At 43.4% G+C, this 24,147-nt stretch overlaps 1 protein-coding gene across 2 annotated transcripts; it reads right to left on the reverse strand.

The window, feature by feature from the left end:
- Nucleotides 1–10,880: 10,880 nt before the first annotated feature.
- On the reverse strand, nucleotides 10,881–23,101 carry c1qtnf12 (C1q and TNF related 12). 2 transcript variants are annotated; one of them, XM_076166819.1, is made up of 8 exons: nucleotides 21,952–23,101; nucleotides 14,632–14,736; nucleotides 14,386–14,497; nucleotides 14,017–14,201; nucleotides 13,259–13,367; nucleotides 13,020–13,113; nucleotides 12,011–12,089; nucleotides 10,881–11,887 (listed from the first exon to the last, which is right to left on the reverse strand). In XM_076166819.1, exons 1-8 carry the CDS (start codon nucleotides 22,111–22,113, stop codon nucleotides 11,789–11,791), a joined length of 945 nt encoding a protein of 314 aa, XP_076022934.1. In that variant the 5' UTR covers nucleotides 22,114–23,101; the 3' UTR covers nucleotides 10,881–11,788. The 2 variants fall into 2 exon arrangements, with proteins under 2 accessions (XP_076022934.1, XP_076022933.1); XM_076166818.1 differs by having other exon boundaries at nucleotides 21,934–23,101.
- Between the last annotated feature and the right edge of the window lie 1,046 nt (nucleotides 23,102–24,147).

The raw sequence follows: 24,147 nt of genomic DNA on the forward strand, positions 1-24,147 counted from the left end.
GGAACGCTGACCTTTCACCCCTGTTGTAGTGCTGCAAAACCTTGCTTATTAGTGAAGCCTCTATGAAGAGCACACTCCACCAAACACAATGCTTCTCTGAGCTTTATTTTGGACAAAGTCTCACACTGGGCCAAGTGTTAAAACTTTAGCGGTGCTGTGTGATCAGAGTGTGTTTAGGGATTGAAGTCAGCCTCTCATCAGAACTAATGACTGTGCTCTAATGTCTGATGCCCGCCGACGTCCTGTAGTGAACTCAAACACAACCTCGGGTCTATTTATAAGCCTGCAGACGGCACACACAGACGGCCACTGTCGTCATGGTAACAAAGTGCCGTACAGCTGCTTTTAGAACCGAAATGGCTACCTAGTGTTGGATCTAATCTGAACCACATTGCCTGTCTGGAGCTGGCAGGCGGGGGCAGAGACAGGCCAATTGCTGTAGCTTGCACTGTGTGTTTATGTGTGTACATCTGTGTGTAGTCCGTGCCTCAAAGGTTTTATTCAATCATAGTTCCAGGCTGTAAGCAGTAATTACAGTTGTGTCCCTCTTTCTGCTTCACTAAATCAATTTCAAGCATTTGTCTCACACTGTCTGCCAATAGGTTTGGAGTTTTAATGATTTATTAATGACTTGGCTAATTGCAACATTGACTTGTGTGATGTCATCAAAGGGCAAGCGTCATTCAAGATTGGTTTTGTTTGGTACTAAGCAGTGGCTTGCTGGAATCTCATAACGATTTAAGCTGGAAGCTACACAGGGAAGTTGTTTAGCTGAGACTCAGGCATTTATTTGAGGGCAGATTCCATCGATTTGACATATTCAAGGGAAAGACGACGAAGTGTCCTCTGGCATGATTAAATGAATCTGGGCTCACTGATTTGGCCCGTACTCCTCCCTCCACCCCAATGATTCATCCACAAGATGGCAGCATCCGTCTGTCTGTGTAAAAAGGCACTAGAGCAGAATGTCAGGCTGATAGATGAAATTCTTCCACTGAGCATTGAACACATCACCATACATGACATATAACACAACCTGTGTGAAGACGCTGAATCTATGTTTTGACTATATCATAGGTTCCTTTGCAGCTAAATATAAAAAGGCAATGAGATGTGACGCCCTGACTGAAGAATATGATTGAGGAGGAGTTGGTGTGAGGTTGTGTGTGTATGCAGACATACTCTATGACATATGTAATCAAAATTTAGAGTTGTAACTGCAAACTCTCACATGAACCAGGTATGACTTAACTTAAACATAATGGTGGAACATCTTTGACTGATCGTTTACATATATCCTGCTTTTATTAGCTTTCAAGAGCGATTTAGAATGTGGAAATATACGCAAACACACACTTTTACTGCAGAAGGGGGGGGGGGGTTAGAATGCACCACAGAGACCAGAGGCTTCATTAGATTATTATTATTATCTAAAACAAAAAACAAATGCAAAAGCAATACCATTTCTCCTTGGGCCCCCTGGAAAGACTTTAGCTGGCATTGTCTGTTTATGTTTTTTTAGTGTGTCTCGCTGTATTGTGGGCAAGCGTGTGTGTGTGTGGTTGTGTGTGGGTGTGCATGAAAGACTCCAGAGGATCTCACGTAATCTCACGTCTTCCCATGTGTTTGCCCTCACACCAGGCGTCAGGAGCCGCCCATAAAAACCTCTTTCCTCTGCAACAAAACCAAAAACCAAACTGAACACCCTTAAAGACAACATTCTTTATTGCCCTTTCTTATTGATTGAGGGGGTCAGAAAACCCGACAGCCTAGTGCCAGGTCATATAAAACTGCAGACAGAACGGTGATGCAACGTAAATCCTTTAGACCCTTGTAAATAGCTTTAATACACCAGAGGCGCCAAATCACTTGACCTGCCTTAGCCCTGCCGTTTGGGGGCTTTCTGGCTGACTGAGCAGTGTGGAGCCGCCTCCTCTCCTCCCATTCTCTGCCTGTCAGTCCAGGTAAAAGTCAAGGCCTTATTAGTGACACGCTTGCTCTGCGCGGCTCCAATATTTATTCATATATTTAAGCATCCAGACAGCGGCAAGGTTTCTGTTTCTGTTTCTGCTGCTAGAGTTTCTCCTTTTGTTGTCACTTGTGCTAATTCAGTCTCATAAAAACTCTCTTTCCTTGTGTGTTTTTCTGTTTTTTTGGCACAATACTCAGTCATTTTCTATATCAGTTTACGTCTGTTTAGTGGGTTTATGGATGCAGGAGCCCATCACAGAGCTCGCATTGTAAAATCCAGAATGCTTAAAGTCACAGCATCATGTTTTAAGATAATTCAAAGTGAGTGGATTTGCTGCATTGTAGTAAAACATTCAAGCTCTTACAACAGCATAACAAGGTTAAAAGTGGAATGGGCCATTTGCATGCAAATATTCCAAACATCTGCTTTGAGACAACATCATGACTTGAATGAGACCAAACCAAAAATAGCTTTCTCCAGTGAAATCCATTTATGATCTTCACACTTCAAAGTATCTTGACAAAAATTGTATTTGAATTGTTTTAATAGATTACATTAGGCTAAATGTTTTGAAATTTAAATTTGGATCAGTAGTTTTAAATGTTTATGACATCTAAGTCTGTTTTCTATCCTAGTGATAGATTTGTCACTAGATCGCTGAATATTTAAGCAATGCCAACTATTTTTCTCAATTTTCTCAACTGATTCAGACAATAACCATCTTTGAGAACATTATAACAGCATTACTGGGTCATGTAACTGTTAAACTGTTTGCTTGGATGTTTATCCACCCTATATTTCAGGTACACATTATTGTACATTATGCTCATACGTGAAGCATGTACAGCACACAGGCATGTTTAGCTTTAACAGGTTGCATTCAGGCACCTTTTGAGGAAAAATATTTTTAATTTCTAACGTCAACTGTGCTCCATAATGAAAACTGTCTGTCAACTTGAATGTTCATTTTTCATCGTCCTGACAGCCGACATGCACTCGGGTTGCTAAGCAGAAGAGCCTGAGGGCCTGTGGACAGCTGCTCAGAGGGGAAAAACTCTGACAAAGCAGCATTTATCCACGGTGGGCGCTGCATGGGGATTCAGCATGGCAGCTTGACCACTGGAAATAAAGACACAGTATGTGAGAGAATATCCAAGGAAATGCCGTCACAGCCAGTTGTCCCTGGATGGGAGCACACAGCTGTTAGCCATACTACTACTCCTCAATCAAAACTCGCAAGCATGGCTCAGCATCCTCCAGTGGAGCTTCGTTGAGCTACACTGCAAAATCCTGTAAAAGACATAAAGCAAAGCCTGCTGGGTGTCAACACAGAATCCAGCGACTCTATAGTGTCTTTGTATGTTTTGCAGGGAGAAATACTGTATATTTTCACAAAGTTTCATGAGTTTGTAGCTTTTTGCAATGCTAGTTGTGTGCCGTGTTGGAGTCAGATTATATTGCGTGCACCGCCCTTCCAGCCATGCGTGTGTGTGTGTGCTCTGAGCTCGTCCACATGACATGTTTCGGCATTGTTCTTGTTGCTGTTTCTGCCTCTGGAGCTGAGTGAGGAAACATAGCAGGAGGTGGGCTCGTGCATACCATTAACGTACAAAGCACTCATTACAGCAGCATCTCTCATATCCTCTATACCAGCTAAACATGTCACCTCATGCTCTCCACCTCATTCTGAGCGCCGTAGCACTCAAGCCCAACACCTCTTTGGCACAGCGCTCCACTCTAACCATGACTCACTTGAGTGAAATGCCTCAAACAGTGTGCTTGCCAAATTACGAAGTGAACAGAGATGTATGCACGGGCAAGGCCGGCCTCTTCCTAAAAGCAGGGGGAGACGTAAGACGCCTTTTCATCAAAACACACACCTGCGTTTTTCCACTATACGTCTTTAGAGCATGTACCGTATGTCATTTACAGTAAGCACATCATGAAGAAAGTCAAGGAAACACAACAGAAGAGCTCGAAATGACTGTTAGCTGGAACTGCTCAAGTTCATTATGTAAGCACCAACACTGATTGGTGCGTAAACACCAGATCCTGGTGGTTATGTTACTGGAAATCACTCTTACATTTGTTTGAGTGAACGTGAAAGAGGCATAGTTCTTTTATAAGATAATTACACGTTCAGGAGCTTCATGTCTGGAATAGTGAAAGTATGAACGTATCCTCCCCTGAGATTTATCCATAGCTCCTCTGTAATTACTACATGTCCCATATAAAAACGCTCCAATACATCATCCGCGACACACATTGCACGTTAAACCTGTGATCACACCAACCAGCAATGCAACAGCTACACCTTAGCGACGGTGCTGAGGGCTGGAATGCAACAATTAAAACATTTTGAGATGCGTGATTGCGATAAGAAGCCAATTAGGTTTGTTGTTTATCAGAGCGTCCTGAGCCAGCGTCGTAACCAGAGCATCACAGCAGACGAGACTCCAGAGAGGGAGAGCGAGAGGGAGAGAGAGAGAGAGAGAGATGGGCTTGTCAGCAGCTGTTTCAATCTGTTGCACGGTGTGGAAAAGCTCTGTCATGGCCTACCTAATGGTAATTGTTTGGAGCGGTGAGAGGCCAGCATCTTGTCTGCATGCTGGTATCTCTGAGTTTTGGAGTGGAGGCGACAGCAGTGGTTGTCTCGGGGTCGGGGGGGAGAGGGAGGGGGGTTGGGGTGCGGCGGGCTGGGGTGCCAACCCATGTTTTCTTTAAGATTTCTCATTGCTTCTTGATTTTGTCAGCTGAAATCCGAACGTATGTGGTCCAAGAGGACGTGTGGCTGCATGTATTTGGAAAAGCCGCAGAGAGAGGAGAAGTGGGAGACAGAGAGAGACGGGGAGAGAGAGTGTCGGGAAGAGAGAGAGAGAGAGAGAGAGAGAGATGGCGTCTCAGACAGACTGTCTGGCTGCACCAGGATCTCCAGCACTCAGCGTCATATGATTCTGGGGTCAGAGGTTATCCCCACTGATGAATATCGGGCCGAGGCTAGTCTCCCTCACAAAAGAAAGGGAGTTGTTTTCACTCCCTGGGTCTGGAAAGTTTATTTCAGGAATTCATCCTGCCAGCACGAGACTGTTAACCTGTCTCTAGGCGGAAGAGTTATGTCCACAAATATTGCATTTTTTATGGTTTTTAATCACCGTGCCGGAATATCTACAAATGCTCTTTCTCATTCAAATGCATCCATGGTTCAAATCACATAGTAGTGGGAGAAATAAAGTGTGTGTGCACTCATGCAACATACATCCCTGGGATTTGATTGGATTTGCAAGATTATAGTTTGTAGTGTGTGAACTGTGTGAAAGCAAACTGCTGTTTTGTATTTTTCTTTTCATACTGACAGCCTCATCCCACATCCCATCTCATTAGATCCCTGTGTCTTAAGGGTGGTAATGTAGTTGAGTAACAGTCCCAACAAAAAAAAGGAAAAAGGGGGGAGCAGTCGAAGATAGCTTTAATAAAATACTTTCCCCGCAAAAATGTACTCCAATAAAACAATTTCATTAAGGCAACATGAAATCTTACATCTTGCACCATTAGATGTTTTCCCACAGATAAGTAAACGCATTTCAAATAACACTGTCAGCAGGATTTCAACTAAAAGCCTCTGAGAGATTATAGCTGCCCGGGAATGGAGAGAGTGATGTATGAGATTACACATGTGAACAAACGGATGGCAGAGGTCTGGGCATTTTATGAGTCTGCAGAGCGAGAGGTGCAGCCGCGCTGCTACTGACGTGAGAGTCACCGGGTCAAGCTCTATACAAGCAGGAGCAGGATGAGGTCTGTCGGCTCTGTTGGCTCTGTCGGCTCTGTCGGGTCTCTTGTCCCCATCATCACGTACTAGACTTGGCATGTGGACTGGTTCTCTACGTGTTAGTGTCAGTGCCAACTCACAACTTCAAACGAGTTGTACTTCAAATCAGTTACAACCAGTATGTATTTTTGAATGAGAGAGGTTGACTTAACCTATATTCTTAAATTCTAACATCAGCAATGAAAATATGGATTTTATTGGGCATCCACAGCTTGTGCCACAAGGTTTCTTATTTTGATGTTGCTGACGTCTACATGCCTGAATAAATCGACTTTCCATCTAGTAATCATGGTCTGTCACTCTGAACAAGCACACTTCAATTTATGCTGATTTCAATTTGCACTATGGTGCTTACGTGATGTTCGGAAAAAGTCATTTTTATTGCCTTAATGGCCATATAATCAACGTTTAATGCGTAAGTATGACCGTGGGGGATGTTGGACAGTGTTGTGCATGGTGCTTCTGTCTAATTGGCAATTAGACGCAGCTGCTTCTAACGGCCACAGCTGCAGCTGATTAATCAATTAGGCAGTAACCAATTTCTGCTTCTGCTGACAGACAATCCAGTGGCCAAAGTTAAGTTAGGAAAGCTGAAAATGGGTTCCCATGTAATCAGAGCACTTGGTTAGATAGTAGCAGTATTAGTATTAGGAGTATTTGGCCCCATTGAGCTCTCAGGTCAAGTATGTGTATCAATAGAAGGCTGGCGTGAATCCTTTCCCAGTGTGTTTATCTGTACACATTCCTGTTGCATATCACCCATGACTCAAGCGTTTCAGCTTTGCGAGCAGTCACTTGGTTTGAGTCTGAGTCGATGGTACTTGCCCAAACGTGAGTGGTGGTGGATCCGTGTGTGTGTGTGTGTGTGTGTGTGTGTGTGTGTGTGTCTGAATCAAATCAAAGCTATGTGAGGAAGCAAAGAAGCAGCCAGACATATTGTTCATATTGTTTTTTGAAGTGAAATGTAAATGTTATGGTGTGGCCACAGAATTTAATTAAGGCAAAAAGTTTTCAGGAAGTGAGGAGTTCATTAATGTCGTAACAACGACAGGAAAGGAGGAGCCCTTGCAGAGTTAGTGTCATAAATAAATCCTAATAATAACAGAGATAGCGAACAGATTTACAGCCAGAGGTGGAATGTAACTGAACATATTTACCAAAGCACTGATCCTAAGTGCAATTTTGAAGAACTTGTACTTAATTTGATTATTTCCAGTTGGTTCTGATTTATGTCGCCTTTCTGTCATGAAATTCCTTCCTCCACAATTTCTTAATCTAATCATTTAGTTTTGGCGAAGGATTTATGAAGGATATGTTTCATGCTTGCCTTGTTCCGACGACAGCGATATCATAAAACATCACTCCGGGCCCCTCGGCCTCCCGTGTATCACTCTGGCCTCACCCTTATCACTTGTAGGCCTTATCTTGTCCGCCCATCACCTATCGCCACCTGATTCCTCTCTGGTTCTATCACCAGGAGCCCCCAAGCCTCAGTCTCTTCACCTGCACTCCCCTCGCCAACCTCTCCTATCGCATGGAGTCCGGCAGAAAAGATAATGAGGGATATTTGCCCTTATTAGCGTCATTAGTGCTATTTAAGGTCTAATCATCTGTCCTATGGGGAGGCACGTATTGCACCGCCTGACATGTTTTTCATAACAACCGAGCTTTGAGCCGCTGCCGGGAAAGCCTGAGAATGTCGTCTGGAGACTTGAGAAAGCTTAAGTTATTTATCTAGCTATCTGGAAGTCAACACATCTTTGTAAGTGTACACACACACATACTCATACACACACAGACATGGACACAAAGTTGTAAGACATGAGAAAATTCAGACAAGACAGGTTCCAAACGAGCACAATAGGTCTTGGGTCTGCGTGTGCAATTGTCCCTAATTATGACAACGATTCAAGGAGCTCCACATTCCTCTGCTTCTTATGGTTTTGCTGCTATGTATCTTGGAGCCTGTGGAGCCATTAACACGATACCAATCTCACCAATGGCTCCAGTTTGGGCCTCCCATGGGCTCCTGAATGCAACCTGTCCAAATCCAGGGAATCCAAACATCTAACCCCCTCCACACACACACACACACACATACACACACACTCTCTCTCCTCAATGAGGTGGGCATCAGGACAAACAATCAATGCCAATGACAGATCCATGTCAGACAGAGCATAATTATGGGAACGGCATTCTCTGACAGATACTGTGTCATTAAAACCCACTGTCTCCACTCCAACTCCAACAGACTCTTTCCTGCCGCCTGTCCATGCAGTGAGGTGTGTGTGTGCGTGTGTGTGTGTGCGTTTGTCTGTGTGTATTGGACGTACAAGTCAATGTGCTGAAGTTGGACCAATGCTGATGTCACTTCTAATGTGCCCCGTGTCCTCGTATAACTTTTTGCGCAATTGCACCATGAGATTGTGGAAAGATACAGAGACGAAGCGAAGCCATGCAGACATGAGACACAATTTGAGGAGCCACACATAAATGAGGGAAGACTTAAATGTTCTTGACAGCGGCAATTTGAGAACTAAATTACCAAAAATGCTTACATAGCTGCTGTCTGATTTTAAAACCATTCTCGCCCAGATGCCCTCGGTGCTGTGTTACTGAAAAGAAGATACGACATATTCAGTTTGCACGAGCTGCAGAGAAATAGTGATGACAGTTAAATTCTGCTCAGATACATAATGGGGTCATTTCCTGCAGGCATCTCCAAGGTATAACACCCAACATGATATGAGCTATATTTCTCCAACGTCATTAACTTGAGCTTTACACATAAGTCATTTCAACATTGAAAAATTGTGGATTTAAATCTATTAAGATATTATATAAGTAGGGAGACATTCCCTGGACACAGACTCCAGCTCTTTCTGGGGAATACAAAGATATTCCCAGAAGACCTAGGATAAATAACTCCTTTAGTCTATTCTGGGTCTGTCCCGTGGTCTCCTCCCAGTTGGAATTGCCCAGAATATCACTCGAATGAGGCGTTCAGGAAGCACCTTAAGCTCTACTCTGAGCTCCTCACCCGTTCCCTAAATTTATTTTGGTCAAAGAAACCCAGCAAGTAATGAGTTACACACTCTCTCTGTTGTGCCGCTCTTACAACTTCTCAACAAGAGAGACTAAGAGGACCAGGGACGGTATCTTAGCAACGGGTGTGTTTGGAGCAGCCTCGATATCAGCAGGACTTGGACTCCGGATCTGTTTGGAGTAACTTAGGCTGCTGTGAAAAAATCTGAGGCATGCTAAAAACATAATATACAGGAGCCTGGCATCTCCAAGAGAGTCTGTCTGCTGTTCTCTGCTCTCTGCAGGTAGCCATGTTTGGAAGTGCTGACAAACAGAGAAGAAAGACAGGGTGCACGGGGGCCGAGTCGGTGGCTGGCGCCGAGCCAAAATGTCACATCCTCTTCATTTTTGGTCTCCAACTATGATCGTCTTTTATAACCATACGTGAATAAGTGTGCTTCCATTCATATAAGCACTTTTAATAGTGAAGGTGAATAGGAGTGATGGATATTGTAGTAAAGGTAATAAAAATCTTGTTGTGTTGACAATGGTCACACTTTTCTGGTGTCTGTTTGTCTCAAGGATTAGTACACACAGGGTGGTTTGGTTAAAGCAGTCCCATGTGAGTCAGTCTCTAAGGTAAAGGAATCTCATAATTAAGGCCTCATTAAAGCTATACAGCTTAACTATGTAGGTTTACAGGGCAGACAGAAACCTCACAGATTCACAATGGAGCCATTCATAATACCTCACTCCTCTGCAGGAAAAGAGAGAAAGCAGTTGCTCTTAGCATTTGGGCAGATGTAATTGCAATCACTCAGCTTGTCTGATGCTGATAATGGGGCGATGGGAAATTCCTGTCAGAGCCGCGGCACAGGGCGGTTTCGCAACCACTTTGGCAGGCTCAATGTTCCACGGCAGGGCAGCGAATGCGTTACGGCATGCTCACATAGCTGTCATTAAACACATTTTCAAGAAAAAACACACACCAGACAATCAAAACTCACAAGTGTGTGCCATTCTTTTGCTGCTTGAGCAATGAAAGGGCAAATATTTTGTGAAACGTATATCTGCTGTCATCCCCACACAGTTTAACATGTTGAAAGATTACACCTTTTGAATAAGTTAATACACTTCAGCGATGGCCAGTCACTTAATACTGTGCACCCTATGACTTCTGGCTGAGCTATGCCTCGCAAGAGTATACTTATCATCAACAGCTTTAATTTAATTTAGCCATCACTCATGAAAATAAAGCCCAGAGGAAATACAGATACACGGAGGCTGGTGCCTGAAAATGTGAGCCCATTCATTTAGAGGAAGAAATGCAATTTAGGAGCTTAAAAAATGTTGTTTTTTTTCAGCAAGCAGTCGATTCCCGTAATGTGTGCGAGGAAGCTGAAATAGCGCCTGGGTGCAAAGTTCTTGTGGTTTGTTCCTTGGGTACAGTATGTGACAGTTGGCATCTCAGCAATGCTGCCATGAGAAGCTTCTTTAATAAGGCATTCATGCACTGATGCTTACATACTCATTCTGCTGTATCTACGCCATAAAGCCTCAAAGCTTCATTTTAGGGCCTGGTGATAGTTCAATCGCTTATACATAATATCATCAAAGATTATTTAATAATTACCTGATGAACATTGAGTCCATTAAGTTTGAACATCAGTTAATAGCTATTTTCCTAAAACATGTCAAACATCCTCTCTTCAAATGCCAAAATGTTCAAGTCAGTATTTTACAGGTAAGCAGGTAACCGCAGCAATTTACCTGGCAGGCCGCCAATGTTTGCAGAGGTATTTGAGGTATTTTGGGTAATTTACAATTCAAATGATATAACAGAGAAATATAAACTTTCCTGCACTCCAGAGTATTTTCCATAAGTGCATCATTGAGCGTAAGAAAAACACTTCTGTTGATAATCTTCCCCTTCCCTGAGCTTGTACACTATGTGAGCGACAGCATTTGAATGAATGTGCAGCGATATCAAACGAATGGCTACATTATGAAGTGTTTAATTTGAAATAACAACATATCATTAACAAACCGTGAGATCGTCACTGAAGTTGGGTTTGATTAATTTGCCACAATCTGTGGATACATCGCAAACATAAATACCAAATGAAAATTCAGTGTTTTTTTTAATAAATGACTTTCCAAAAATGACTGGATAATCTCGTGTGATAAATTACAAACAACAATATGCCAAAACAACAGAAAAATACAGCAAAAATAAACAGTTTAATGATAACGCAAATGGAAATTTCATTCTCAGCATCTGGATTTCTTTGATACTTTTAAAATGGGCAGTAATATAATAAATGTTACAATATGTGTAATGACATATAGGGATGTTGTGGGTCATATAATATCTATTGAGCATATTTCCATCGTCCAGTGTACTCACAGAGTCTATGTACCATATAACATATATAAATGTGAGATTGAATCCATGAAAAAGTAACTACATTCCAAGTGTTTATACTGCATCATAGATCACGTAGAGTCGACAACACCTCAGTATACATAGAAAACACAATAGTACTATTTCATGTCGCCGGCTGATCCGACAGCGATCCAGAGAGCAACACAACATTGACATTTAAGATTGTTGCGACCACATTTTCACCCATCATGACAGCATACCGTCTAAACACTAACAGACACATTCACTGCTTTATTTTTTCAGGTTATTTTACTGGTGTGACAACAAGCAACAAAATTCCCTGGGGAGATGGCAGTGCTCTGTGAAAGACAAACTCAGTCCTGGAGTTCTTCACACTGTCCTTTCACCATTTGCCAAGTCCAACAGCACCCATGCCTCCTTTTTCTCTGAGGCCAGACTCCTTTCGACTCTCCCTTGGCTGGTATCGTGTGATTGGTGCTCAAAAGCAGTCCGTAGAAAAATAGCAAAACTTGACGACTTGGATGATGCCCTGCTCAAGGGGCGAGGAGTGAGGCTATACACCGAGCAGCATGCCCATGAAATCTGAGCCGTTCTGTATTGTAATGGAAGCTCCAGCTGCATTATCCACAAATATGGATGTGTACTGCCCAACCTGCCGAGAGGAAAAGCACATTTACACAGACATAATGTGTGTGTGTGTGTGTGTGTGTGTGTGTGTGTGTGTGTGTGTGTGTGTGTGTGTGTGTGTGTGTGTGTGTGTGTGTGTGTACTTTACCTGCAGTTCCAGAAGCCCCTGTACACTCACAGTGAATATCTTGCTGTTACTTTCTAAACCAACAATCATCTCCAGGGAGCTGCAAACACATCAAAAAGTGAAATACTGCATAACTATTACGAGCAAAAATCCATTGTATTAACAAACAAGAGCTCTTAAGCAAAAGCCTGTATAAAGGGTTATTACATGGCTCCGGGCCTGAACCGCACAGCGAGAGCACTGGCTCCTGTTAAGTGGAAAACGCTACATTTTTATGACAAATCAATCATGTTTGTCTTTACTCCAACTGCCATCACAATGAGCCTCATTTCACATTCTCTGCATTTTCATGTGTGGGAGGGTGAGACTGGCTGGAGCTTTGGTGAGAAAAGCACAAGCCAAGAACTCTTTTGGGTTAGGTAACCCATCATAATAATATTATTTATACGTTCTTCTCATTGTACCACGATGGGAGGGAGGCTGCTGGGCTCCGCACAGTCCGGGGGAGAGTTTGGGGAGCAATTCGTTTAGCCATTTTCACTGACTTTGTGTAAACAGAAATTTGGAAATACTGGAGGGAACTCATAAGCCTTTCCAATTATATATATATATATTTAATATTTGCCATGTAGACGCACTGTGTCTGAAATTTGCTCATTATCTGCCTCCCACAACATAAACAAGGGCACTTTGCTGCTATGCTGTTGGATATAACAGGCTGTCAGAGGTGTCAAAGGTGAGTCTATAAAGATTAGTTAGGCGACAGGGCCCCGACGGGAAAGGACATTTCCTTTAAGGATCTGTTCAGTTTTTATACAGGAAATGCCACACTGGTTCCACACAAACTGTAACAGACAGCACCTTTAACAGCTCGTAAAGTCTGGTGGCAGCATTAAACACCGATAAAGCATCACTGTCACGTCATGTACAAAATAGTGTCAAAACAAAAATGTCAAGAATGTAACGTATGGTGAGTGTCTGGTTGTTGTTCTTGTCACATTAATAGGAGATTCACCTCCAGCATACTCACGTGTATCTGTGGCAGAGCGACTCAATGCAGATCAGCACCCGCACATTGTCTCTGGCCTTCAGCTGACTTTTGCTCCGTTTCACCTCATTATGATCTGTGAAGAGACACAAGTTTCACAATCACAAACCCGTGGATACTGGCTTACGCAATTTTGATTTAATAATGCCTCAAAACAGCTTTTTATTTGACTGATGAAACAGTTTAGAGAGATTTGTGTCAGGGCCATTATTGCTATTTACCAATGTGGACATTAGCTGAGAACTGGTAGATCCCTGTGATAGGTGCTGTGTATCTCCCAGTAGACTGGTCCATTCCTGATCCTCGGAGGAAAGCTCCTTTAGCTGGAGGCTGAAAGCAGAACAATGGCAAAAGATTAGATTTCTTAAGATATTGAATTGATCCCTGTTGGGAACTTAGACGGACACTTCAACAGGCAAAAGCTCTGGCCACTGATTTTCCCAAAAGAATATCAACTCTTTGTCTTTCCTCGCCTGTCTGGCTCTTACTTCTGACTGTGTAAAAACATTTCAAATATCCATTTCCAAAGCCAAAGTAATGTGTCCAACAACATAGTGCTGTATTAGCATTTTAGACAGCATGGCTACACCTCAGCCTCCCTCCTTGTCCGCCCATCCCAACAGGGCACAGTTCTTCCACTACAGCATGCTGTTTCAAACAGTGTCTATTTCTGTCCAATACACACTTTATTCCAAGTCAGAGACAGAGTGCCTTTTGTATGCCGCCCAGAGAGTGATGTGGAGAACTGAAAAAGTAGATATTTTTGACCAAAGGGCCAGTCTGAGCGTCAGAGTGGCACTGTTTCCCCAGGGCCAGTTACCAGTTATGGGACGATTCTACAATAATGCCCCCAGTGCAAACTAAGAGATGAGTAGTAACACTCAAACAAAGCATGGAACCTGTGAAGGAGGAGTGGCCCAACATTAGCTTAACCTCAACACAAGTTCATAAACATTTCCTTGGTTTCAAACAAACATACTGTCTGAAAGTTCTGGAGCTCCACCAGGGTCTTCTTGTCGATCACAATGGGTCCCTTGAGCTTGCAGTGGAAAGCTTCCTCTATTCTGCGGTAGGAGTTCGTCCCCTCGACTGTGAGGACGGCCATAGGCACCTGGCTGGGGTTGGTTTGTCTGTCCAGGGCCGTTGCTCTCCTCTCTGTGGCTTCTGACAGAAACACATCCAAATCATCACAGTGCAGGATCGACCTCGTCTACTGCAGCTGAATTATTGTCAAGGTGGGTCAATAGAGCAGTGGAAACTTAATGGAAGAGCGCCCTTGGTAACCTGAGGAACAGCTGAAGAAGAGCTTCAGTGTATCTTGGCTGGAAATCAACATGGTTCAAGGTACCTTTAATCATTTCTTTGAACTCTTGGAGAAGAACTTCCTGGGTCACTTCTGCCCCAGGAGATCCAGGAGGTCCCTGTGGGCCAGGAGGACCTGGTGGACCAGGTGGACCCGGCTAGTGGAAGAGATACGCAGAAATCCCGTGTTAAATTTGATTTGGAAAATATAACAATTTTGCCTTATTTGCCATTCACTACATATACTACTGCTGCAGCTGCTGGTCAGAAAACACAATCCTCCTCAATTTACCAGAGGTCGCTTCTTCTTGCGACACTTTCCCGGGAAGTTGTCAACAGGTCTTTTGACAAAGTCCATCCATGAACCCAGTGGATCCAGTCTCTGTTGGTCCGAAACCTGTGGCAGAGAAGACGACAACAAGAAAGACCAACATGATGATTAAGCAAGAAAGACATTTTCAGTATAATCAGTAATAAGGATTGCAGGCCTAACACAGGAAAACAACAAACCTCTTGTATTCAGATGTTGCCATGAGCACCTGAAGGAAAACTACGGTTACAAGATTAATCAGATATCGTGTTATGAAATGATTTTGCCCTGAGGGACTTAAAACAAGGGAAGGTACCTACCAACATAACTGAGTTCAATGAGTCATAATTTCTTCTTTTAAACCATCATTGGAAACTTTTGCCCTCAGATACATTTAAAATAGTGCCAGACACCACAGAAGGTCACATAGGGAAACCTCTCTCTCTTTCTTTCCTTCTTTCTCCCTTTCTTTCTTTCTTTCTTTCTTTCCTGCCCAGTCTACTACAAATCCCTGAAGAGGAATAAAGCTTTTTCGTAAAGTCCATCCCGCTCCAAACGGTCCGTTTCTTCACTCCAGATAATTCGCTCAGGTGCCACGTCAGTTTGTATTTGCCCAGTAGGTTTGGATGAATGTAAACAAACTTTGCAAAGTGGAGGGGAGTTTTTTCTTTCAGCACATTAAAATTTCCATGAGCAGTCTGGTGAAAAATGACTCTTCTGGTGTTTGTGTGATGTTAATTCTGTGGATTGCAGACTTCAATTAGTTTGAAGTCTGTCTAAATCGGTGCACAAACACTTTTTCCCATTTGCCCAAAGACGTAGCAGTTATTCATACGCTAATCCATGTTTGAGTAGCATAAAAATTGACGTATTAATAAACCAGATAACGCATGTATATACATTACCATGAAAGTCTACAGGGAGTGTTATGATTTGAGGTTGTTAGTCTATTTCCTAACCTTATGCACGCTTGTTTTACTTATCTGAATTAACTGAGCTGTGATGAATGACTGTATAGGAGCCTGGGATCTGTGAGGGAGATAAGGGAGGACGAAGGAAGGACGCCCTTACACGCTCCGAGAAGACCTGTGAAAGCAAAGCTCCGCCGAAGATCCGCTGGTGGGGGCTTTTATTTTGGTAAAAAAAAAATGTGAAGCTGTGTGAATTCCAATTACAGCGAGGTTGAATCTAACCCTGTAACCCCTCCCCAAATGTCAAGTGACTGCAGTTCAGATAGAAGAGGAGATAAAGACGAGCCACGAAGGTGAGCTGTCTGAAATGGAATTTGTTTAGGTTTGGCAGCGGGACACGGATCACTTATCTGCAAAACCAACATGCCCCTTTCTTCACTGTTAAAGACTCGCCTCTTGTTCCATCGCCACAAAGTAACTCCTTGTTTGTCTTTTCAATAAGTTGGGGAAGAAAAAAAAAGATTTTATATTTGGGGTTTGAGGCATTCCATCTCTCTCTCTCTCTCTGTCTCTCCCTCCGTCTCCATCTCCGTCTCTGTCTCTGTGTGTCTCTCTCTCTCTCTGACAGCAGACAAAATAAACAACTTAACAGGAACATTGCCTGCTACATGTTGGATCATTCTATGTTTTTGTTGTGATTTTTGAGGCTTGGAGAGGGATAAAAGCGAGACAGATTCTTTCTCAACACCGGGATACTTTTCCATAAGACTTTGAGGCTAAAGTATTGTTTCCTTTGGTATGTAACATTTTCATGGAGAACATTATTCATTAAGATACCCGGTCTGAAAGGCTCAACAAATTTAAAGATTGGGGGAATTATGATTACATCAGCACTCCATACCTTTGGCACATTCAGTACATTTCCACTTGGATTAACTGTGCAAGTGTCTGTCAGATAGTGAATCATCAACACAAACGCCTTTTAGACAGCTCTAAGATACACACCCAATTATGACAGCCAGCACTATAGCTGCTAATCCCAATAAAATCAAAGCCTCACATTTGCTCTTGTTTTTTATGTCAGAGATCATTATCGGTCCTTCCAGAGATATGAAACAGCGCGAGTCGGCCCACACATGTGACTTATAATTACACTTCTTAGCTTTTCCCTACATAATAAAAAAAAAAGACTAGCATGTCACTGCCAGGAAATCAACCATACTCTGGGATTGTTATGCTCTTAAACACACGCCATTGTAATTAAACCATTAAAACCCTGCCCTCAAGGATTTTCTCTGTTCTAGAAAGTAAGGCTACAACCAAGGTAATTATAACCTTCATTTCTAAGCTGAAAAATAACAGCAAATAACTATATAAATCATTTAATCACCAGCTTCAGGAGTGCTCAACTATTTCCACTGTACAGATTTTGTTCTACACACTCAGACATTTATGCTGTCAGAGCTTAACATGCTCTAGCGATGGCTGGTGGCTCATACAACATGCCAAGAAGTATGTGATTCATTGTATTGCAGGTGAGTCTCTGTCTACACTGAGAACATCAAAGAGACCTTGTTGGAGTCTGCACACTCAAGTCATGAAAACCATATTGCCCCGACGACACGGGGAAAACCTGTCAGAAGGGTTCAATCTCTCACTCCCTCCTATTGACCGTGGCGCAAAGTAAACTGTGGGATTTTCGCTCGCATAGCTCTGCGTCAGCACGTACGAGCCGGGGGAACGACGTGAGGAGGAGCGAGCGGGTTCAAGTCTGAGAGATGATGAGGAACACCAGCTCTCTTCGCTTTGATCGCCGGTGATGTGAAGGTGCCTCAAAGTGGCCTCGTCTGTCAGCGACCCCGCCGTTCCCTCACAGACTGGGAAATTGCGTCAAGCATTCTAAAGACGAGAATCTGTTTTTCTTCACTGACGGTGGATTTCAATTTGGAGGAATTGGATGTTATGTCTACAGCTCCTGGCAGACAACAATGAACACTGTATCTGTAATATGATCAGGAGATCTCATAACCATAGAATCGTTTGGAACTACAGAAATAATTCATTTTCATGCATTTTAAGTGAATGTTTTGTAATATTGGTTTGAATTCAATGGAGCAGTATAATAGGAGATACACCAGCTGTCAGAACATCTCCAGAGCTGCAGCTGATACTGAGACACATACTCTGCATCCCCAATGTCTCCATGTGCACAAATAAATCCTATTTTCATGAACGTTCAGCTTATTTACACACACGCGCAGGTTTAAGGTTGGACAGGATGATAGAGAGCCTTCAGTAATCCCTTGTTTTTACACTACTCCCTTTGCAGTCATCCACGCATGGGTGACACTGGGCCAGTCACACCCTGGGAGGCAGGGATCCCCGTGCTGTGTGAGACGAGGGGGATCCTGCAAACCCGCGTGTATTCCCGGGTTGCGATGCATCCGCCCCCATGTTCCCCACCGCTGCACTTCACGAAAACACACCGCCTGGAGGTTAGACATGCAAGCTGACTGTCTTATCTTCTCACTGTGTTATTACTCAATTGACTCGCTGTGTGCATAACATAATTAAATTTGATTTTTCATCCAAAATGTTAGGTATTAACGACTCGGTTGTTGTCAATACGGTCACAACATGCAGAGGAAACATTTATCATGTGAGAGAAAGTGTTTTAATTCATGTTTACGTTTAAGAAATCACCACAGTTCGTCTCTCCTCCACTTCAATTAAAACGTCAATCTAAGCCAAAGAGAAACTTTGATGGTGATGTCACATCTGTTTTTCCTTACAAATTATAGCTTTGAAATTGAAGTGAGTGCTCATTTTCCCTGTGGTAGGTAAAAGGAGCTGTTGAAAAGCGCTGGTGATCCAGTTCCATGTCAGGTCCATGTACGCCCCTGGTGCTACTTCAGGTAGGAAGTCATTAGATCCTCCACATTTTATAGGATTCAATAGGAGGTTGTACACTTATGAGACACTATGTTCTTACACACATAAGAACATACAGTAGGCGGCTTGTTTTTCTCTTCTTTGTGTAATTTGTTCTCCTATATTGTCAGGTTATATTACAGTTTCTCTGAGCAATATAATAAGGGACAAACACACACAAGGTTACAGGGTAGGAGCTGAAATTGCAAACCAGTGGTGTTGTGTATCATAAGATAAAAGATAAAACACATGTAAGTATATCAAAAAACAAGTATTAGATGTCTCAAACTCGTTCTAACCCTAAATCTGTAACTATATCTCCCCTTGCAAGATTTTGTTCTGTTCAACCACATATTACAGTATATATGCTGTAGTGACATCATACCCAATATGTGGACTCTGGTGAGGCTTTGGGATGGAAATACAATTTAATCCGGCCTGGGAAGAAAAATTTCCCCGCAACATTATCCCGGTTGATTGCGAGTTAAATGTTGCTTTCCTGTCCCTGTCAGGTCTGAGCTGTGAGTCTCTCAGCTCAGTTTCAAATGAGAGAGATGACACATTCAAAACTACCCAATATAATAAGGGAAGAGGAGTTTTGTGTGTATATTCTGGGGTCTTCTGGGGCGATCTTACACTTCATTCAAGACTCCTGGACTTCTGACAGGATGGAATGTCAGTTGACCAAATTGTGGACGTCTCTCTGAGTATCATCCCTCAATTAAGACAAATAGAAATAATTTCAGAAAAAAAACAAATGCCATCATACAGTGTGTTGACTGAGCCGTACTCCTTGCCTTTGCATGATTCCAAAAGTTGACCCCTGCACTGTAAAGTAGAGTAGCTGTAATGCAGGAATGATGGTTGTAAGGATCCCGTGTGGATCACAGGAACATGACCGGCACATGATAAGAATCAGCCAAGATTAAGGGATTTCGATAAATCTGGCATCAATCTAAAGCTATTAGAAATAATACAAAATCCAAATAAAACAGACTTGCTATGTCTGCTCCGTGAAAACAGAACTTCTGGCACGATTCTGTCCAGACCGTTTATTTTCCCTCCCAATGTCAGATGTCATGACAAAGGATTGTTTATTGTTTCTTTTTTACACTCTTGCTCTCTCTCTCCCCTCTCACAGATGAGTTCATTAAGTCATTTAACGATGTTAAATAAGCATGACCCTTTCAGCCGCCTGACGGGATGAAAGGAGAGTTCACGCTCATGTAAGTGGGTGTGTTATACACACCGTAGGTGGGTCACTCTAGTAGTGTGTGAGGTGTGCACTCCCACACGGGCCCTGTTTCTTGTGGGACTTTGGTTTTGTGCAGAGGTTCCAAAAGGTCCCACACGCTGCTGCATTAATCATCACTGGGGATGAGGGAGAGGAAACAAAAACCTTTGCCCAGGGCTAAACCCAGCCATTACTCAACACACCAGGCGTGATGTTTGACTTCACTCCCTCAATTACAGCCATCACAGATCCCTCACTGCTCTCAACGTTGACAGATCCCTCTCATCTTTAGAGTGGAGTAATAAGGCTTACATATAGCGCCTCTGCAGTGTTTATCAGTGCAGAGTAAGGCAGGAGTGGGGTATTGTCAGCGGGGCATTAATCCACTTATTTTGTTCAACATATTCTCAAAGTATAAACTGGAGAAGAACGGTGTGATGTAGCTCAGAGTTCAAGTTTGTTTGAATCCTCTGTTATCATCTCGTGGAAAAAAAATTACTCGGTGCAACTCCACACCTTTTGTGATCAGTTTCAAATGGAAATTCTCTCATGGAATGCGGTCAACGACTGCAGGCTGCCAACAGCCCACACACAGGATTGGTCAGATAGAGAGTGAATGCCATCATAAGAACTTTCCACTGTTTCCACCGGGCACAAGGGTGAAAAAAATGTAAATGTGGAGCGTAAATGTTTGGCTTGTTAAGAAATACAAATTTCTTGCCAAGACTGCTCCAATGGAAGTGTTGTTTTCACAAAGGTTATAAAAGCTACAGATGTGTAATAGGATAAACTCACAAACTACCCAAGAAAAACAACTTTACCACTTGCACGGTGTGTGGCTCACCTTTTTCTTTAACACAAACCCCGGACAGAGTGGCAGCAAAGCACGCCGCGCATTTTACCAACTTCCAACACAAGCAGATGTTATGCTCCACGCTCAGAGGTGACAATTTTTGGCACAGGCGCTACCTGGCATAACACTGTGTCCTAAGAGTTATTATGTCATTACCCTCTGATTGTGACAGATGAGATGAAAAGAATGCAAGTGAGGGAGGTGCAGGGGTCTAATCCTCACAGAGGTGTTCTCTTTCAGGACCCTTTCTATGGGGCTTTGTGAGGGGCTTACGCGGCATGCTGCCCCAGTTTTTCGGAGCCGCACCGCCCCTATCGGATGTCCCAGACACAGCGGAGTCGGGCTAGGCCTGTGAATGACAGAATCAATGGGCTGGGAACAGCGTAGCCATAGGTCCGTTTTTATCTGCCTGCCCAACTTTCCCAGGAATTACATCACAACAGTAGGCCTGTCAGGGATCTCAGGGGGAAATGGTGTTTGCGAAGACGTAAAGACACCCCCCCCCCCCCCCCCACCCCTTGAGGGACGAGACAGAGGAGTGAAATCCCGATGGGGTGCAAATTTAAAGCGGGCTCGAGGGTTGACACAAGGTCATCCTTCATAGCCTCTGCTTTTACAGGGCAAAGCAAGTCAAATAAACACCGGCGGGCTGCAACCACCTACAATGTGTCCTTAAAGATACAAAGAAGGCCTCACTGCTTGGATTGAGGAAGAAAACTGTCGGGATTCCAGAGACAGTGTGGTTGGAACTGAAGTGAAGGCTGAAGGCTGGTACACCAGGCAGTGAGGGTTCTATGAGAATGCCAACATAATGGGTGGGCTGAAAGCAAAACAAATCTCCTCCTGGAAAACTGTAGCAAATATACAACAACAGCAATAAATCAATATCAAGGTGTGCGTATACTGCAGGATTCGACTCAAAACTTAATATCTCATCTTATCTTATCTTATCTCATTGTGTGATTCATGAGGCTTCTCCCGATTCGTTCACGTCGGGCTGGAAAATTGCTTGCAGACACCTGCAGTGTGGACTAATTGATGCATTGATCAGCCTTCAGATGTCCACATTCCTGGCATTCCTCCGGAAGTCATCCATTTAGCGTTTCACACATTTCAGTCTGTCTCTCTGTCTGAGCCTTGACCTAGCAGGGCACACCTGTCCTCTTTTAACTTGTGCCTTTGCCACACTTTGCTGTGCAGAGTCTAAGTGTTATTTGTAGTTTAAAGGCAATAATACTATAAATCAGCTGCTGATTGATGGTAGATTGTTTAAATCAAGTGTAACCATACTATTATAAAAATCCTAAGCATTAAGTATCTAAGTGTTTTAACATTGGAAAGATTTCAGCTACTACCTTGATAGTTGCACCGACCTCTTCGCTGTTGGAGACAGTAGCATTGTGAGCCTCTGTGTGTTGTGGGGTGCCCTCCTTTGGCCTCTTCCTTTCCTTCTTGGCATCCACTCCTTCCAAAAGGATACACTGGGTCCAAAACACTGCGGCAACCACAGCCAGAGGCCCTGCCCCGCACCACATCTTCACTCTCTCTCTCTCTCTCTCTCAATCAGCACCTGGATCCCTGTAGAAACAACCGGACTCTTCAAGGGCGGATCGGGCAGGAGCTGAGGATGCAACTTGCACTGGATGGAGGCTTGCAAACACAAGGGGGAGTAGAGGAATGCGGCTTCAGGGACTCCCAGTCAAACAGGCTGTCAGACTGACTGCTTCTGCCGTTGCTCTCCTCTTGATGAGCTCTCAGCCGGCAGAACTTGCAGGGGCACAGTTAACTCTAGCCAGAAAGCCAAGAGGCTTACTCAACTATGAAATGTGTCAAGCAGAGTGGTCCAAGGGAATGGCAGATCGGCACAGATCTGACAGCAAATAAACCCATTAGTGAGATTTTTCACGCTTTCTGCTCTGTTGGGGGGTGAGGGTGGAGGGGGCAAAGGGGGCACAAAAAAAGAGGCAGAGAGGAGGGGCGTCCAAAGCTGAGGTTGGGCTATGGGGGAGCCTGGGGGAGTGAGATGGATGGCAATATTCTCTTTTACCCTCTCTCCCGCTGTGTCTCACATTGAGCAATGGATCCACTCTCCAGCAACGCTGTGTGGTGGTTGGAAAAGCCGCAAGATCCACAAATGTTGGCCTCTCATCCAAATATGCAGTTCAGCATGTCTGTCCTCACACCATGTGCCCGCGGGGGTGAAGAGTGAACAATGCCTTCAGAGAAGATGGATATGGTCCAGCTTTGATTTTGCTCAGTGTTCTTCTTTTCTCCCTGAAGTGAGAACTGGTTCCCCGCAGCTGTCACAAATCATAAAACTGTGAACCCTTAATGTGTAGCAGCGGGATCTTCTGCCTCAGGTGTTCTCTGATGACTGCCCCGACACGTTATCTAGTCCAAGGCCATGTACAAGTTTCATACCAGAGAGCCAGTTTGGTGTGTGTGGTAGGTCCCCTTTTGCCTGTTGCTTTCCCTCTGGTCTCAGTTGCTGTTTTGCTCTCTCACTGAGCCTACAGGAGGACGCACAGTGGAGTTTTATCATCCCCCACCGTCCGCCCACCCCCCTCTCTCCCCCTCTCTCCCCCTCTCTCCCTCTCTCTCTCTCTCCCTCTCTCTCTCTCTCCTTTGCCTCTATTGGCAACCCCACTGGCTTATTCAGCTCTGTTTTATCTCATAAATGAAATGCACAAGCTGAAGAGGTTCTTTGGCAGACAGGCCGTGTGTGTGTCTGTGTCTGTGTGTGTGTGTGTGTGAGAGAGAGAGATGTGTCCAAACGTGTGTGTATCTTTCTGTGAGTGCCTGTCATTTTGGCTCAGTATTAGCCTACTCTCACCAAATCCCCATGTTTAGATCCAAGTAAAAAATAGAGATGGGCTTATGTACTTTTGTGATATCTTGTGCAATCTGCTGCTTGAAAAAGTGCCAAAGTATAGTAATCATAATATTTAACTGCGTGTAAAGGGTGTACCTGTGTATTACTAAATGTGCTGTTGTAATCAGTGTTTTTTTTAAAGAGTGCATGTTTCAGGATCCAGTAAATAACCAAAGTGTTCATTTGGACCTTCCCTTTTTCTTCCGTAAAGTCATCTACCATTCTTATCCTCTGATTAAGAAAATTAGCAAGTTATGAATGCCCAGCTTTAACAAATTGTTACTTATTTACAAAAACCTTTATTTAGATATAACATTTGCCCACAGCGCCACTTAGAGGCAATGGCGTGCAGCACAACAAAATCGACCTACGGGAGCGTTCCAATTCTGTATCCGCCTATCCGCTGTTACTGCTTCCTGAAAACGTAGCAATACTGCAAGCAGCGTCAAGTTTGCCAGAGAAAACGCATTAAAATCGGAAATGGTGTGATTTTAAATTCAAAATATAAGTGACAGTTTGTGTGTTTGTGTTCAATCTTTAAAACCTAAGACAACTACAAAGATATATCAAGTCAGGTTTTTGTAGTTATATTACATATATGTACAATGTTGGTATCTACTTAATAGACCGAGTGGACGCGGCAATTATAAGTTAGAAAAATGACAAAGTTTCTTTGAAAAGTCACAAAGGTCTATAC

Source organism: Genypterus blacodes, unplaced genomic scaffold, assembly GCF_046128005.1.
Source record: "Genypterus blacodes isolate CSIRO-AG114 ecotype Tasmania unplaced genomic scaffold, CSIRO-AGI_Gbla_v1 ptg000156l_1, whole genome shotgun sequence".
In the NCBI taxonomy this organism is placed as follows: domain Eukaryota; kingdom Metazoa; phylum Chordata; class Actinopteri; order Ophidiiformes; family Ophidiidae; genus Genypterus; species Genypterus blacodes.

Bases quoted from the DNA above. Each gene is read 5' to 3' on its own strand.
- c1qtnf12 (XM_076166818.1), bottom strand. From the start codon at position 22,113: ATGTGGTGCGGGGCAGGGCCTCTGGCTGTGGTTGCCGCAGTGTTTTGG. The intron at 14,498-14,631 runs GTAAATTGAGGA...CTCTTCCACTAG, and splicing joins GCAAGAAGAAGCGACCTCTG to CCGGGTCCACCTGGTCCACC. The intron at 13,368-14,016 runs GTATGTTTGTTT...TTCTGCTTTCAG, and splicing joins AGCTCCAGAACTTTCAGACA to CCTCCAGCTAAAGGAGCTTT.